The following is an 18,364-nucleotide window of genomic DNA, read 5'->3' as shown; positions in this document are numbered from 1 at the left end:
GTACCATTGGCCAGCTATTTAAAATTTCTTTTTCTTCCTTCCTTCCTTCCTTCCTTCCTTCCTTCCTTCCTTCCTTCCTTCCTTCCTTCCTTCCTTCCTTCCTTCCTTCCTTCCCTCCCTCCCTCCCTCCCTCCCTCCCTCCCTTATTTGTTTATTTATTTTTGGGTTTTTGGATTTGTTTTTTTTTTCGAGACAGGGTTTCTCTGTGTAGCCCTGGCTTTCCTAGAACTTACTCTGTAGACCAGGCTGGCCTCAAACTCAGAAATCCACCTGCCTCTGCCTCATCTTTCATATTTATTAATTGGGATTTAACCATAAGGAAGAACTCCCTCTGGTCGTTTTTTCCCCCCATTTTAAAAGTCCTTTTTAATCAGTGGTTTATTTTACTGTGAATGCTTTTGTCTCTTTCTCTTATGTGTATTCGTAAACTGCTATGTTGATGAAATTGTCCTGACTTAAATCCTCTTGACTATTAAGCTAGTTATAATGACATGTCTTACAGAATGACATATAAGGCAGTGAATTTTATGGTTTATAGCCGAAATATGCAACAGATAACAGTAATGGGCTGGCCTATGTGACCTGGAATAAGTCACCAAAGAGGACTGGGGCTGGTTTTATGACTTTAAAATGCAAAGAATTGTTTATGTTTGAGCTGCTCCTCCGTTGACTGTTCTTCCCTACCTGCTCCTGCTGGACCCCAGCCAGACCCCTCATCACTGAGCTGCTGGTCAGAATTGGCAAAGGGACATTCTGGTGCTTGTTTATATGTTAGGATACAAAGACCTGATGTATTCAGTGTAAATCTGAGATTGCAAATCAAGAAATTTACAGTCACATCGCATAAGTGCTTTTCTTTGACTTGTTCTCTCCCTACTTTTCCATTAATTATAATAAGTGTTAAAGTTTGAAATTTATGATATTTGAGAATTCAGGACAGACAAATCTTGAGTGCCCAGGACATGATTAGTCATAAATATGTTGGATATAATCAAGTAGGAATGAGACTGTCCTAGTGCTCTTCCGCATTGTGTTGGGAAGATGTTGAGTCGTGGCACACTTTAACTCCTGTCAGCCTGAGAACTGAGAGGGGCTCTTTTTTCCTCACCAGTCGTCTGAGGACTGCAGCACTCCTTTTGGAGTTCTTTTTCTTCATGTTTTTTTTTTTTTTTTGTTTTTGTTTTTGTTTTTTTTTGTTTTTTTTTTTTAATGGTCAGCAGTTTTGTGGACTAAAGATTGCTAGATTGCTAGCTGCTGGGTTTTTTTTTTCATTAATAATTGTTTCTTATTTATACTGGAACATGTTTCAAAAATCTCCTATTGTTTTTGTTAATTTATTTCATACCAGGTTGGAAATAAGAGTCTGTCTATATGGGAGAAGAGGGTTTGTGTTTAATAGTAAGGCTAAAAAAGGATTTTTGACTGTCAAAAATCTGTTACTGCTATTTAACAAGTAAGTTAGGCATAAGCTTCTTTTGATTGGCATGAGTGATGCAGTCCTGTAGATTTTCATCTGAACTAATACACCTTGGGCTTTAGAATGTAAAGACTGAGCAGGTGTTACCTCCACGGGGTGCTTACACCTCCTGAGCCCAGACAGGAGACCATTATCAGGAGTCCTCCTTTTGCTTTTGCTTTTTTTTCTTTTTTCTTCTTCTTCTTCTTCTTCTTCTTTTTTTTTTTTTTTAAAGTTTTTATCGAGACAGGGTTTCTCTGTGTAGCCCTGGCTGTCCTGGAACTCACTCAGTAGACCAGGCTGGCCTTGAACTCAGAAAGTCACCTGCCTCTGCCTCTCTCTGCCTCTGCCTCTGGAGTGCTGGGATTAAAGGCCACCACGCCCGGCAAAGTGTCCTCCTTTTTCGTTCTCTGCTTACTTTGAGGCAGGCATATTTCTTTCCAGAACATCAGCAAGGCTAGCACTCCTGTCTGTTTCTTCCCACAGAGCGGTGGTTACAGTTGCAGGACCACACCCAACTCCATGTAGTCTGGATGTGAACTTGGCTTTTTGTGCTTGGCCCTCGGGCATTGCTGACTGAGCCATTTCTTCAGTAGCTGGTATTATCTAAAGCCATGTAGGAGTCCGTGATATTCAGGTGTTTTTCTTTCCTTGCCTGACCGGAAGAGTTTCTCACACTCTTTAAAACAAACAAAAAATAATGCATTTTTATAGCTAGTTTACCAATTCTGTGGACTAGACCTGGTTCATAGGCTTTGCATTCGCACCCTGTGGGCTGTGTGTGGTTTCTGGTCCTTTTGTGTGCCTCGAGTACTGTATGGCAGGTCAGGATTGCAGGACTAAACTGACAAGGAATTGTACAGAGTCGAGTCCTCGTTTTTTGATTCTATTAAAAGAAAGCCAACACATTGATATTAGAAGAAATTAACCCATTCCTATCTTGTTACACCCACGAGTAAAACTCAACCAGTGTTATGTGCTTAGTATAACATTAATCTTTATCTGAAGAAGTTGGTCAGAAGAATGTTTAGGGGTAGTTATGGGTATGGAATAGGTATTGAGTTTGAATTTTGAAACAGTGGGAATCCAAAGATCCCTTTTAGCTGCAGTGACAGTAATGGGTAAGTAGACTCAGTACAGGCTGGTGGAGGGTTGCAGACTGTCAGCTGGTGAACTGTGACAGTGAACTGAAACTGTTGGCAGTAGATTACAGTTTCTTACTCGATAGGTAGATCTCCACTGTTGTCTCTGTCTTGGCACTCTTTTTTTTTATGTCACCTGTTTATATCTCCTGACAGTGTTAGTTTGTGATGCTTGTAAGATTAGCATGGATGGATACATGAGCTTAGATAGTGCTAACATTGCTTGCTTGCTTGCTTCAGGGAATCATGTCACTTGGTAGGAATGGCGGGTCTTTCCTTCGTGTTCATTAACCAAACCAGGACATTTTTAGTTGAAATTAATAATTAGGTTCAAACAGTAGGCTCAAGGTGACCCTCTCCCAGGTAAACTGGGAAATAAAGTTGCTTTGGTTAGTGTGATTTTAGACTCATTGATGTGGTTCTCCCACAGTTTGCACATGTATGGGGGTGTTTGTGTGCATGTGCCTTTTGTAGGTTGTGTGGATGCTAAAGGTCTGTGTCAGGCTTCTTCCTCAGCCACCCTTGTCTGGTGTGTCTGCAGCAGGGCGCTGCACTGGTCTCATCTACTTAGATAGGCTAGCCTAGAAAGTCTAGGGACCCTCCTACTTATGATCTCAGCTGACATCCCAGGCCTGCTCCTTTCCTTTGTTTTTGGGTAGGGTTTCACTACCCCGCCCTCCCAAAAGTCCATGCTGGCTGCCTTTAGTATCTCCTGAGTGTTGGGATTACAAGGAAACACTACCATGTCCCTCTCTGTGTGCAGATATTCAAAAAACATGGAAATGATATTGTATTTACTATTTAAAAGTGAATTTATATTTAAGTATTACAAAATTTAGACAGTTTTTTTTAAGGTTTGTTCCAGAATTTTAACTAGACAGCAAATGTACAAGAATGAGACTGAAAATGACTTTAAACAATGAATGGTTTAAATTCATTTCATTTTCTTTCCAATTTTTTTTTCCTTCTTTTTGTTTTCGAGACAGGGTTTCTTTATATAGCCCTGGCTGTCCTGGAACTCACTCTGTAGACCAGGCTGGCCTCAAACTCAGAAATCTGCCTGCCTCTGCCTCCCAAGTGCTGGGATTAAAGGCGTGCGCCACCACTGCCTGGCTAAAATTTGTAATTTTATAAATTGTTCAATATTTAGAAGCCGCTGGAGTTCTGGAGTGGGTGGAAGTGGAGGAGGCTCCTCTGGTCGGTCGTCTGCTGGAGCCCGTGATTCCCGGCGACAGACTCGAGTTATTCGGACTGGACGGGATCGGGGGTCTGGACTTCTGGGCAGTCAACCCCAGCCAGTTATTCCAGCCTCTGTCATTCCTGAGGAGTTGATTTCACAGGTGCGTGCTTTGTGAGCCCTAACAGAGGGTGGGCAGGCGGGCGGGTGGGCGGGCAGGCAGGGTGGAGGCTGAGCGCCCATCGCAGATGCAGACTCCAGGTGGCTTGTTCATCAACTTAGAAGACCAATCAGAAAGAGAGAAAATTAGCACAGCACTGTCCTTTGTTTGTTTTATTAGGCTCAAGTTGTTTTACAAGGCAAATCAAGAAGTGTCATTATTAGAGAACTTCAGAGAACAAATCTTGATGTCAACCTTGCTGTAAATAATTTACTGAGCCGGGATGATGAGGATGGAGATGACGGTGATGACACAGCCAGTGAATCTTACCTGCCGGGAGGTCGGTGCCTCGCGCGTGCGCTCACTCGCGCTACTCCTCTTGGGGTGCTCCTCTTGGGGTGCTCCTTTGACTGAGGTCGGGAGTTCATAGCTGATGATAATTGTCATTTAGAAGCTATAGTTTGCTTATGGTGTCCCATTTAAGGGGAAATATTTTTACTCCGTGGATTTGATTGGATCCTAATTAAGACATGACAGCATTACATAGATTTATTTCTGGCTGATATGTAGGATGTTGTTTTGATAATATCATTGCTGAACATTGGTGCTTACTGAGCTGCATTTATTTTTGTCTGTATTTTGCTTCAATGATGTCATTAAGTATCATATCATAAAAGTGGTCTTTTATTTAGTAAGTAGTGCCTGCAACATTGTGCATGTTGTTTGTTCTTAAGGTCTATGTTTCTAATATTCATTTTATTTCCTAGATCTTGGGGCACCCCCACCCCCAGGTCTGGTTTTAATGTATTTTAATTTTTAGAGATCTTTTAGTGGTCTATGATTGCATTATCTGTACAGGCTTCATTTATATTTATTTGTTTTTATTTGTAGAAGATCTTATGTCTCTTCTTGACGCTGACATTCACTCTGCCCACCCCAGTGTCATTATCGATGCTGACGCCATGTTTTCTGAGGACATTAGCTATTTTGGTTACCCTTCTTTTCGCCGTTCATCACTCTCTAGGCTAGGCTCATCTCGAGGTAATTTTGCATTTATTTCTTCTTGATTGGGGGCTGGCTGCGTGGAAAGCAGTGATAAACTCATCTGTATCTGAACTTAGATCTTACAGTAGGGGAAAGTCTTTACATAGAGTGGTTTGGGGGACTTTGGCATTAAAACTAGGCCTTAACATTGTGTAACACATAGCAAAGGCTGTGATTTTGTTTTTATCTATGAGATAGATACTGAATTAAAAGTGGAATGCTAGTTTTCAGTGACATGCAACGTTCAGAACAATAAACTTCTTAATATGATTAAAACAATATAATCATGTCCATTTTAAGTAGTGCGTAGATGTAATAGTGAAATACGAAAAACCCAGGAGAAAGGGGTTGGCCAGTATTAAATGGACAGATTTATTAGGTTATTAATATGCTATTTATACAAGTTTGAAATCTTTAACAGGTGTATTGTGCAGATTGTGAGCCCCTTCAGGCAGCCTCTGATGGGCTCGTGTGAGCTTTACTTATGTTGTGATTCAGAGTGAGCTCCATTGCCTGTCTTTCCTTTTCCTTTTCCTTTTCCTTTTCCTTTTCCTTTCCTTTTTCTTTTCCCTTTCCTTTCTTTTTCTTTCTTTGTTTTTCAGAGTTCAAAACTGCTTTATCTAAATAATAGACAGAATAAGCTGTAGTTACCAGTTATTAGTAAGCTAGAAAAGATGCTATGTTGTGCTAAGGCTGGTCTTGTTTACAGATACTTGGTACTTAGAAGTTGAGTTTTAAAAATAACATCTGTGAACCATTTAACATGTAGTAGCTTAAACTTTTTAAGGTATATGCACACTTAAATTGTTTAAAACTGTCAGTTACTGAATTTTCAAATATTTATTTTCTATCATTAGCAACTCCTAAATCCCTATTTCTTACGTTACTCTGTGTAGATACTTTAAGTTTGCATCATGGAGGAGCTAGCACTTAACTGCTCTGATCTTGGCAGCGGGCTGTTTTAGTGGTGGTGGGGGATGGAAACTGACAAGGGCTGTACTGTGAGCGGCAGGTCTAGCCTCATGTGCATTGCTTCAGCTATGGGTTGTCTCGAGTCTGTATTCTTAATATCCTGGAAAGTTTGTCTTTAATATATTAATATTTTATTTATTTATTATTTATTTTTTCAAGACACCGTTTCTTTTTGTAGCCCTGGCTGTCATTGAAATCAGAGATCCAGCTTCCCCTGCCTCCCCGATGCAGGAGAGAAAGGTGTGCGACACCACGCCTGACTATTTTGACTATTTTAAAAAGTAACTTATAAACAACTGTAAATGTGGCTGTGGCTTTAGATAATTTGAAGTCAGTTTTTAGGAAGTGTAAGAAGACTTCTAGAAAGTTCCCTCCTCCCTTAAAAATAAGTCTATTCTTCAAAACATTTTAAACTATTTATCTATAAAATCCATTCTGTAAAATTTATCTTTAACAAGGACTTGAGTTACCAAGTTATTTCTGTATCCTAATATATTTATAGTTCAACCTATTTTAAGTTTTTCTGTTTCTTTTTTTAAACAACAAACCTTGAGGATTTATGACAAATACTCTGGTTTGTGCCTTAGTTAGGATTTCTATTGCTGATGTAGAATAGTAGAGCAAAAGCAGTAGGGAGGAGGAAGGAGAGGGTTTCTTTCAGATTACACTTCCGTTGCAGTGTTGGAGGGAAGTCTGCCCAGAATTCAAGCAGGGCAGGAGCCTGGAGGGGTGGGGGCAGATGCAGGGGCACGGAGGGTGCTTCTTACTGGCTTGCTTCCCAGGACTCCTTCAACCTTCAATACCCAGGACCACACCTACCTGGGGTGGTCCCACCCACAATGGGCTGGCTGTTCCATGCCAGCCACTGTTGGATATGGGGTCATTTTCTCTTTCCAGATGACGCTAGCTTGTGTCAAGTTATATAAAAACTAGCCAGCCCAATTTGCTTGCATATATTTAATGTTTTGAAATTCTAATTTATGAACTTTTAAAATTTATAAGTCAAAGACCCTTATACTAAGTATTTTAATGAAATATGAAATAGTAATTTTATATAATTAATTCCAGAATCTTTAAATCCATTAAAAATGCCTACCAAATCAAACTTAGAATAAATTTTCTAAAAATATTGGACTGCTTCTACATAGTTCAAAAAATAATCATTTATAATTTTCCTGGAGTCACTTGAAGGGCTGTTTTGAATGTTGCGTGACAGCCTAGTTAGATACTGACTGTGTGCATTTTGCATAGATAAAGTGCTGTTAGCTGCGTCCTGCAGGGTGTGGACTAGAGTGGCTTACTTTTATCCCACTGGTGTGACCCGATTGCATACCAGTTCTCCTTCTTCCCTTAGAGAGAGACTCCGAGCTTCTGCGGGAACGGGAATCTGTTCTACGGTTACGGGAGCGACGATGGCTCGATGGAGCCTCATTTGATAATGAAAGGGGCTCTACCAGCAAAGAGGGAGAGTCAAACCCGGATAAGAAGAACACGCCTGTTCAGAGTCCCGTGTCTCTGGGAGAAGACTTACAGTGGTGGCCTGATAAGGTATTTGGGAAGTTTATACCTTTTCATTAAAGTAGAATCCTAACAACCATCCACCCCGTTAAAATGGTTCTGTTTGATTGAGAGTTTTAGAGGACTGTTGAAAGAGGTGTCAGTTTTAAGGGCTCATCTGCCCTTGGTTTTAGAAGCAGACTGCTATAGATCTTCTAGTGTGTTCCCGAGCTGGACACCACATGTGCTTGTTGCTTGATGAAATGAATCGGGAGCACTGGGGTGGTAGTCTCAGCAGCACATGAGCATTTATCCTCCAGGGCATTTTCCTGGGGGTGGTTACTCTAATAATGGTTACATTCTTTGGTAGACATTGACTCTGCCAGGTTTGAAATGTCAAATGGACCTTGGTTTCTACAGGACAAGTTCTAGATGGGGGCTATGGATTTCCATTTCTTGAAGTACGTTTTGATAGACCCTGTGATTCTAACTAAAGTAGTAGACAAAGTAGTGGGCCAAATGAGGGTGGGGGAGGGGCTGAGTGCCAGGAAAACAGAGCAAGAAGTAATTTCTAGAAGGCACCTAGATTGGTGAAGTTGATTTGGATGTTTGTAGATCCATCTCTACTATAAATAGTCCGTTGATGGTATGTGCTCCATTGTCCTAAGTGGTAAATTCATTTTCACAGGCTTCCTTTTTAGAAATCCATGGGTTTCATGCATTAAAAAACAGTACCCTCCTTCTCTCCCCATTTCCACAGATGGTTGAGTGGGACTAATTCTTAAGCATAAATAAATGGATTTTTGGTATACATCTCTGATTCTGGTGTTTGGGAAGCAGGAGAATCAGGCCAGTCTGGGCCACATGAGACCTGTCTTAAGGGGAGGGTGTCAGTGCCACTTGGATGTTAATCACTAGCAGATAGAGTATGACCTGAGATAATTTTTAATTTCTTTGAACTCAAATTTGGAAGGATATTAAAACTTCCATATCTTATGCTTTTTTTTATAGTCATCAATCTTTTTTTTTCCCCCAAGACAGGGTTTCTCTGTGTAGCCCTTGCTGTCCTGGAACTTACTCTGTAGACCAGGTTAACCTCGAACTCAGAAATTCGCCTGACTTTGCCTCCCAAGTGCTAGGATTATAGGCATGTGCCATCACTGCCCGGCTATAGTCATCAATCTTACTATAGTTAATATGCTTTTTGCTTACATAGTCATTTGGGAAACTTGAATGCAAGATGGGCATGCAACTTTAGTCCTTGTCTTTGGATTGCTTGTATGGGCAGCTACCAGACTTGGCCTGAATTGTATTCTCTTGGTTCTTAACATAGCACTGGAAACATCCCTGCTTCCTTCTTAGGTGGCAGAATGTCTGAACCATTCTATCCTCCCTCTCTGCCCTTCTCCCACTCTCTCCTTCCCTTTCTTATTTTCCTCCTCTCCTTCCCTCGTTCTCCCCTCTCTCCCTCCCTCCCTCCCTCTCTCCCTCCAACTGTGGAGTCTAATCGCTGTGTGTCTCTCAGTATTTCACTGGTTGGTAGAGCTCTGTCATGGTTTTGTTTTCACAGCTTGGTTAAGGATTGTGATTCCTAGTGAAAGTTTTGAGGGGAACCCTTGAGAGCATTGGCGGAAGTGTGTGGGCAAAAGGAGAACAGGATTGGGATCCACTTGGTATTTGGTTGAGAACTGAGGGTCTAAGGAGTTGCCAGCTCAGGGCGGGCAGGAGCATTGTGCTTAGGCTGATACTTGAGGAGAGATGAAGAGCATGGGCCCACCTTCTCCCTTCTGTGTCGCATATGTTTGTTGACTGACTCCTGATAGGCAGACTGTTGCTTTGCTACATAGCAGGTCTATAGTGATTACTACAACCTTTTCTCCTAAAACTCCAAGACAGGTGGTGGCGGCACACACCTTTCATCCTAGCTCTCAGGAGGCAGAGGCAGGCAGATTTCTGAGTTCCAGGACAGCCAGGGTTTTAGTTTTCAAAACCAAACCAAACAAAACCTTCAAGTCAATTTCAAGAGACAGATTAAAACCACTGGTACAAATTGCTTATTTAAATGTGATTTTGTATTTTATTATGGTAAGATTTTTTTCTTGTAAATTAAATTTGGTAGCTCTTTCATAGGATAATGTTTTTCTACATTCTTGCTTATCTGCATAGGAAAAAGTCTTCTCAACTTTGTATACTGTAGTCATTGAAATTTTATAGCTTATGTCTGAACTATCATTCTTTTGCTTTTTATGTCTATCAAATTTTGCTTGCATGCATGTTTGTGCACTGTGTGTTTGCTTGGTTTCCTTGGAAATCAGAAGAGGGTGGTGTTAGAAAGTTGGTAACTGCCGTGAGTGCTGGGGATCTGACCTGGGTCCTCTGGAAGGGGAGACAGAGCTCTCAACTACTGAGCTGTGTCTTCTGCTTAATTGTTGTAAACTTGTAAGCACTTTGGATTGATGAGATAACTTATTTTTACCAGTGCTCATGTGGTTTGGTAGGTGCTATGGTCAACAGTAAAGCCAGTAGCCTGAGTAGGATTTTTGAGGTCAAAAACTATATATCTCATTTTAAATTCAGGGGAATTACCTAATTCACCCTCCTTTACATTTATTTATTTCTTTTACATTCATCCATTTGATTTATTGTGTTTATCCTTGTGGCTGTGCCACAGTGTGATTTTGTGCATAGAGGTCAGCAGACTTTGAGGACTGGGTGCATAGAGGGAATGGTGTCACCTTGAAAAGGGGTGTGCACTCCTTCGCTCATTGCAGTGTTACTGACAATAACCAGAATATGGAAAACAGTGTCTGTTCATGTTGTTCATCTTCACCTTGGTTTACATGTGGATGAGCATGAGAACAAAGTTTTAGAAATGGAAGCTTGTTTGTTGACACTTAGAAATTTCTAAGAAATGCCCATGAAGCGTTAGCTCCATCTAGGCCTTGTGGCACATGGCTGTGATGGTAGACTTCAGGGGGAGGGCCGGGCGGCCGCTCAAGGCCGGCTAGAAGGTCATAATGAATACCAGGCCAGCAAGACAAAGCCGAAATGTATAAAGTGTATAAAATGTAATTTGATAATGACTAGACCAAGTCATGGGCACAGAAACAAAGCATTACAAAGGGGTTTCTTTAGGAAAGAGGATGAGGCAGAGCACCACAGCTGGCCACGTGGCACAGCAGACTCCTGGTCTCAGCACTGTATGCACTGCATGCAGTGATGACTGTGGGCTGGTAAGTGACCTTTCAGTCCCTTCCTTAGGCTGGGTATCGCGCCACTCATCACATTGGTCCATTGCAGATTTCCAGGTCCTGGTTGGCCCAGCTAGTTCATTTAGGACTTGTCTTGGTGACCAGTGGGACTCATGGAAGGATGTAGCAAGTCATTTTTTAAATAAGTCATTGTGCTTACAGTTAGGATGATTGATTCAGGATGGTATAACATTGGCGTTATTTCCTTTGTACACTCTGCATTTGGTTGATGTGCCATGTGTCACGGTGTGTCTACAGTAGGTAGGGTTGGGCTCATTGAGGAGGCCTTCTTTCATAGAGTGTGGTAGATGTGTGTGCAGTATCACTGCTAAACTGAAGGTGTGGAGAAAGTTTTGTGGAGATTGAATGGGAAATGACTAATTCATTTTAGAGTCTGGAGAAAAGGCTTCACAGAGGATCTGACATTTAAGCAACGTAAAGTGCGCATTAACTGTAATCATGCATGGAATCTGAGTCGTGAAATTTCATAATATGTTTGTAGGACAGTGAACGTACAGCATTGCTGCTGTAATTTACCAAGTACGGATGGTAGACTAGCATAGGTGGTGGATGGCGAAGGGTCAACTTGCCACGAACTAATGTATTGTACTCGAGTGACTAACAGTCCATCTAGAGAAGGTCTGCGATGAGGGTGGTGAGGATTTGTTTGTTTTTAAAGAAGTGAACACTGTTGAAATCATGAGAGAAGTAGAGGAACAGGAAAATGGAATTTTAGTCAGTTTGAGCATGGTAGGTGTGTTTGGAGACCTTAACCAAAATATGGTTCAGAGGAGGGAAGACTTCTAGGAATTTGACAAGTGCAGTGTTGCTAGACTGATGAGAGAAAAGGAAGACAAGAATGTGAGAGCCACTGTGACATGATGGACAATGGGCTATCAGTAGGTGAGATCCACTGTAGCATGGTGGACAGTGGGCCATCAGTAGGTGAGATCCACTGTGACACTTTTTAAAAAAATAAATGGTGTCAGCAAAGAGTTCTGTAGATAACGTGGATATCGTATTTCAGGATTTGGTGAGGTTTTAGGGGACAGTGACATATTTTGGAGGAAATGGGCTGATGATGTGGTAAGGAAAGCTTCTAGTGACTCGGAAAGAGGCCGTGTAGCAGGGCACACTGGCTCTGTTGCTCAGGCTAGCCTTGAGTTCCGGATTCTCCCAGCTGAGCATTAGGACTGAGGTCCATGCTGCCATACATCTTGGAGAGAATAGATCGATAGATTGATTATAGGGTAGCCATAGATTGATAGATTATAGGGTGGCCATAGATTGATAGATTATAGGGTAGCCATTTGGCAACTAGAAGTTCTGTTGTATTTGTTTCAGAAACCTTGTAAACTGAAATAGTGTAAACAGAAAGGGGGGGGGAGAAGAGGCTGTGTCGTGTGTGTGTGTGTGTGTGTGTGTGTGTGTGTGTGTGTGTGTGTGTGTGTCTATGTGTGTGTGTGTCTATGTGTGTGGCCTTTAAAGAAGGTAGGGGGCCTTTGTCTGGAGATGGAGGGTGCTCAGGAAATTAGAGAGGTGGTTTCATTGTGTGGCTGTGCAGGAAGGTGAAGTGGAGAGCGACCTGGACTTGGCTAAATCTGATTAAGAACATGTGCCGTATGCTTTGCGTATTAGTCCCTCTCCCTCCAACCAGTAGTTGTTAAAATAGAGTCACTCAGATGTGAGAATGGCTTTAGAGAAAGAAACATAATCGACCCCAGGTCTGTTGCTTTAGTAAGTGGGCCTGGGTTTTGGATTCCCACTTGCTGACGCTCTTCATTATATTTAATTATATTTAATGAAAGGATTGAGAACTGTGAATGAGGCAGAGGAGATAAGACAGCGCGGCCTTAAAAGGAGAGTGGGCCGTGGGGGCCGCCAGCAAGGGGGCTGTGGGGACTTGACGAATTGAAATTCTGTTGAGTCTCATCTTTAAGGTGCCATCTGCCTGAAGGGTGACTTGAAGTGGAAGTAGTTCAGCAGATTCAGTAAGATTAGAACGAGTGATCCTTCTGTAAAGGCTGAGGTAAACCCTATTGCTTGGAACCCTTGATAGCTAGCCCCGTTAGGTCAGCAGTGCAGCTTATCTGACAGAATGATTTTCTGCTATTGGAAGTTTTGCTTAAAGGTGTCTGGGTATCATCATCTTTATGGGTTTAGTCATTGTCTTACATTTAAAAAATCATATTTATAGTTAATTGCTTTTTTGTTGATATAATTGCATCCTGATTTATTGTATGTCTTTTACCTTAAAAGTTAATGAACTTTTACCACAAAAAACCAAACTAGGGACATTGTTCTCAGCAGTGTCTCAGCAGGGCACTCCTGAGTCCCCTGGGAGGGAATCTTACTATTTCCCTCTCCCCCCTTAATTTAGCACCTTATTAAGTACTTTCTGTGGACTGTTTTGGGGTTACAGTGGTGAACAAGATCTTCCATTTGTGTGAGATAAACTGGTAAAGGTCCTGCTGGGACATGTGGTGTGAACTGAGAAGATGGCAGGATGGGAGCTAGTCAGCACTGGTGAGAGTCTGCACAGACTTGGTGGAGGAGAGGAACTGGATCACCTTACTGCATGGCAGAGGCAGCAGCAAGTGCTGCTGTTGTGTCCTGGGGCAGATCCGCCTGGGAACCGGCCAGTGTTGTTGAAGGAGAGTCTGTGGAGAGAGCCCGAGGCCGAGAGGGTGCTGCAGCTGTGGTGTGTGTGCGCGCAGGCACTCTGGACTTCTGTAGTGATTAAAAGCAGTGTCAATCAAGGAAGTTGGCAATTTTTGTATTCACAGTTTTGCTTTATTTCTATTTTATAGGATGGAACAAAATTTACCTGCATTGGGGCTCTGTATTCTGAGCTTCTGGCTGTCAGCAGCAAAGGAGAACTTTATCAGTGGAAGTGGAGTGAGGCTGAGCCCTACAGAAATGCACAGGTATCTCTCTGCAGTAAGTCTTGGAATGAATGACTCTGCACGTCTACATAAGGAGTAGTAATCATTTTTCTTATGCTTTCAAAGAATCCTTCATTGCATCATCCACGAGCAACATTTTTGGGGTTGACCAATGAAAAGATAGTTCTCCTGTCTGCAAACAGCATAAGAGCCACTGTAGCTACTGACAGTAACAAGGTAGGGACCGTTTTTGCATTGATGGACATTTCACGCTTAAAGCTGTGGCTGATTTCTCTTGTTTTAGTCTGACGTAGGTCCATAGTAAAAGCCTTTGCACATTTACAGCCGTAAATCCGCCTCTTAATCTTTTTTCAGGCTAGCATATACTGTAATCCAAAGTTGCTTACTGTAGTTGTGTGTGAGCGTATGGTGACGTGTGGAGGTAAGAGGGGCAGCATGTGACGGCCCATCCTCTCAGGTCAGCATGTGGGCTCTGCTGCCTGAGCTTGGAGGTTAAGGGCCAGTGCTTCTCCCAGCTCGTATCTATTAGTCAGTGGATTTCTATAGTTGAGGAAAATAGCCAAGAAAAGCTAGAAAGGAAAGTGTTTAAGAGACAAGAGAGGGGCTTAAGCTAGGAAAGCCTGGTTGGAAATGTATTGATGTTCTAATTCAGCTGAGATTAGGCATGTTCATGGTATGGCTATAGACAGAAATTACACGCTAGACAATCAGTGTGGCTTTAAAGTGATTGAATTCTATTAAAAATTCTTAGAGGAGCACATGGTTAGTGCCATAGGAATGGATGGGAATAAAGTGTAGTAGTTCTTTAGAACTGGAGTTAGGGACAGTTGTGAGGCCCCATGGGGTGCTGGGAAGTGAACCTGGGTCCTCTGTAAGTGAAGTGCTCTTAATCACCGAGCAGTCTCTCGAACCCTTAGGAAAAATGTCTGAAGTATTTTATTTTTGTTGTATGGGACTTCATTTTAGACCTGGGGTTGATAGATACTCTGTCTCACATTCTCCCTTGCTCTAGCGTGGTCCACCACAGCTCTTACTTAAGCTTCTCCTGTCATCTTCCTTAGGTTGCTACATGGGTGGATGAAACGTTAAGTTCTGTGGCTTCTAAGTTAGAGCACACAGCACAGACTTACTCTGAACTTCAAGGAGAACGGATAGTTTCCTTACATTGCTGTGCCCTTTATACCTGCGCCCAGCTGGAGAATAATTTATATTGGTGGTAAGTGTCTTTCACAAAATACTGTTGCTACATAGAAAGCAGCTTTGAAGAAGAAAATGCCATCATGGGGTCATTGTGAAGACAGTGCTTTGAGACAGAGGAAGGGATTTCCCTCCATTATATTGAAAAACTAAGAGTACATTGATGCAAACACTATATGCTTAGCAATCATGTGAAATTTCATGACAGCCACAAGGTAGAATAAATTGTATAACCTATTATAACAGACTCCTCCTGTCTAGTATGGCTAGTATTTGCAGGTAGTTTTAATCCTATGTCATTACACACTTGTAAACTGTGGAATATATTATTTTAAAATTTCATTACATGAATTTTTCTTCAACAGTTTTATATATATATAGATAATAAGATTCTAAAGTTAATCTTTGCTGTATTTTCAGGTGGTATCAGTAATTACTTGTGGGGAAAGTTAATTGTAAAGAGAATATTGGTTGTATTTTCTATAGAATTTAATCCTGAAGATAGAATGAAACTAGATGGAGCTATTTACTAATAAAGTTATGAGCAAGGTGTAAATAAATCTGAGCTGAGAGACACTGCTCTGAAGCTGCACACCAGAGGGACTTAAATGGCTAAGTGATTTTGGATCATTCATGGACTGCTTTTCTGCTTTTTGACCCATTTATGTTTCCCCCCTCCCAGGGGTGTTGTTCCTTTTAGTCAAAGGAAGAAAATGTTAGAGAAAGCTAGAGCAAAAAATAAAAAGCCCAAATCCAGTGCTGGTATTTCCTCCATGCCAAACATCACTGTTGGAACTCAGGTAAGTGGTTAGAATTGAGCCTATCTAAATGGCTGTTTCTTTAAAAAAGAAAAAAAAATGTCTCTCCCCAGAGGAGCAGTTGTTGCCCTTAACAAGCTTTTCTGTAGGTGGTGAGTTTTGCTAGCATTCTGGGTCATGAAGAACGTTGCAGAGTCGGAGCGGTGTCGGCTGTCATTCCGAGAAGCACCATTCTGTTGATTCTCCTTTGATGCCTGTGTCTGTAGGACTTTTCTTATTGGCATAGCTTCAAGAATTATTTAGTGATTTTCCATTGCAGAAGCTGGAATGACTCTTAATAGAGTTGGTTGAGGTCGTCCTAGCAGTAAGGCCAGCGTGTCTGTGATTTGACAGCCTAGGGAAGTCAGCAGAGGTGGCTGAGCAGGCTGAAAGACTACTCTGTGGGAGGTTGTCAGGGAGAGGCCTGTCAGATCCCTGCATTTCTATGTATTGGTGTTTCAGGGCTCTGAGAAAATGAGACAGATCATTCAAAGTGCAGGAATCGTGCAGGCCTCATGTCCCTTTTGTTTTTCATTTTTTATCTATGTGCAGTTGATTATCTCTGGATGCCTCACACAGAGTACAGCAAATCCAGTGAAGATAAGATAGTCAGAGTTTAGTAAAAATGGATTGTCACTGGCTCAGCTTTCTGTTAATTTGGTGACCTGAGCTTGAACCTGGGACCCCATAGAGTAGAGGGAGAAAAGCAGTTGTACCAAGTCCCTAATTTCCACATGCACACAATCGCACGTGCACGTGTACACACACACACACACACAAATGCACATGATCAAAGGGCTTTGTGGTCAAGTGTCCACTCTTGAGCATCCCAGCATCACTCTGGTGGCTTCAGCTCCAGATGTTCGCACGCCCTCTTCTGGATATTGCAAGTCCCTGTTCATGAGCGAGCACACACCCATTCAGACTCACAAATATACACATGGTTTAAAAATAAAAAGCAAAGAGTTTTGAAGAGTTATCAAAAAGGTAACTATGAACTGTTGCCACTAATGTGTTGGCTGCTTTTGATAGTTATAATTTTATTGCTATCATAAAACATTTTAAAGGTTTTTAGTTGTAGTTACTACTATATTTACTGATTATTAAAATAAGATGACCCACAGAATTCAAAGGTTTTCGGGCATTGATTTATGGATCTTTATCTTTTATGATAAAATTTATTATTTATTTATCATAGCAAGTGTACTGTGAAAAGCTTTAAGAGTGTCATGGTCTGTGAGATTTAGGACAAGTGTGGATTTTTATTACATGGCAGCCTGCCTACGTCCTCGTGCTGTGTTTTCACGTTCCTTTCAGCACTAAAATGTCCTATCGCCCCACTCTCTGTATCAAGAAATAGTCTCACTGAGTCCCAGCTTTCCTGGACTGGTTCCTTTGTGACTCTGTCTCTTTTCCTCTCCCCCAATCCATGATTGTCTTGTTCTGAGTTGTTCATCTTCTAGATAGAAATGTCAGCTCTGCACAAGGTGACTCAGTTTTCAGCACTTTACCTAAGGTGCTTTGAACATGTTCTCTCCTATGAGAACACTATTAATGACTGAGCTTTCAGACAGGACACAGCAGCTGTTTAAAGAACAAGTGACAACTTTACTGCCGGCAGGGAAGGCAGGACAAAGGATCTTCAAGATGGAAGTGGGTCTGACCTGTGTAGTTGTGGACTTAACTGTGTTTATTTTATGTGTATGAATATTTTGCCTGCATCACGTGTGTGCCTGGTGCTGGTTGAGGCCAGTAGAAGATTTTGAGTTCTTGGGTCTGGAGTTACAGGGATTGTGAACACAGGTTCTCTGTAGGAACAGTCAATGCCAGCTTTAACCAAGTGGTTTACAACCCTTGGGATCAAGTGAACCTTCAACAGCAATCATTAATACCATAGGAGAACATAGAGATTTACATTATGGCTCATAACAGTAGCAAAGTCGTAGTTATGAAGTTGCAATGAAAATAAGTTTATAGTTTGAGTTCATCACAACATGGATTGACTCCAAATAGAGGGGTTGAAGTGCTAGGAAGATTGACAGCCACTGCTCTAGACAAAGGGAAGTTTTGAATAAGGAACATTGGGAACAAACCGCTGAGAGGACTTTGAGGTACAAGTAAGATTTTGTTTGAAAATCAGAGGTTTATGGAGCCACAGAAACGTTCTGACAACAGAAAGAACAGTTGGTCACCTGCATCCATAGATCTTAATAGTTGAGAATGATTATATTTACTATTAATTAAACACTGCTAGCCCAGACTTTGATTTTTGTTCTTGTCTTTGAGGCACATTTATTGTAATAAGATGCTAATAAAGAATTTCAGTTAATAATAATCGATGTTTTGATTTCAGTTAAAGTTAATGATTTTGTTGAACACTGACGGGGCTCTAAGGTTTACTTTTCATAGGAAGGCTAAGTTGGAGTTTATTGGGGATAGGTTTGTGGGGGAGGTTTGTGTGTTTGTTTTCTTGGAATGGGGTCTTGCCTTGAAGCTCAGACTGCCCTGGAACTGGCTTGCAACTTGCCATGTAGGTGGGTCTTAAACTCAAAGAGATGCCCCTGCCTCTGCCTCCAGAAACTCAAAGAGATGCCCCTACCTCTGCCTCCTGAGTGCTAATAGTAAAAGGATGCACCATGCCGGGCGGTGGTGGCACACACCTGTAATCCCAGCACTCTGAGAGGCAGAAGCAGGCGGATTTCTGAGTTCGAGGCCAGCCTGGTCTACAGAGTGAGTTCCAGGACAGCCAGGGCTACACAGAGAAA

At 41.7% G+C, this 18,364-nt stretch overlaps 1 protein-coding gene across 5 annotated transcripts in view; it reads left to right on the top strand.

Moving 5' to 3' along the window:
* Ubr5 (ubiquitin protein ligase E3 component n-recognin 5) overlaps window positions 1-18,364 on the top strand; it is a 108,622-nt gene that overhangs the window by 34,430 nt on the left and 55,828 nt on the right. For 3 of the 5 annotated variants that reach the window (XM_052161572.1, XM_052161573.1, XM_052161571.1), the window contains exons 6-13: window positions 3,749-3,938; window positions 4,116-4,275; window positions 4,827-4,976; window positions 7,288-7,499; window positions 13,510-13,626; window positions 13,711-13,821; window positions 14,667-14,821; window positions 15,485-15,602. In XM_052161572.1, coding sequence (XP_052017532.1) covers window positions 3,749-3,938; window positions 4,116-4,275; window positions 4,827-4,976; window positions 7,288-7,499; window positions 13,510-13,626; window positions 13,711-13,821; window positions 14,667-14,821; window positions 15,485-15,602 — 1,213 coding nt within the window. The remainder of the gene's footprint in view (window positions 1-3,748; window positions 3,939-4,115; window positions 4,276-4,826; window positions 4,977-7,287; window positions 7,500-13,509; window positions 13,627-13,710; window positions 13,822-14,666; window positions 14,822-15,484; window positions 15,603-18,364) is intronic. The other 2 variants (XM_052161576.1, XM_052161575.1) reach the window with 1 other exon arrangement.

Source organism: Apodemus sylvaticus, chromosome 17 (assembly GCF_947179515.1).
Source record: "Apodemus sylvaticus chromosome 17, mApoSyl1.1, whole genome shotgun sequence".
Lineage (NCBI taxonomy): Eukaryota > Metazoa > Chordata > Mammalia > Rodentia > Muridae > Apodemus > Apodemus sylvaticus.
This window is presented reverse-complemented; position numbering and strand designations above follow the sequence as displayed.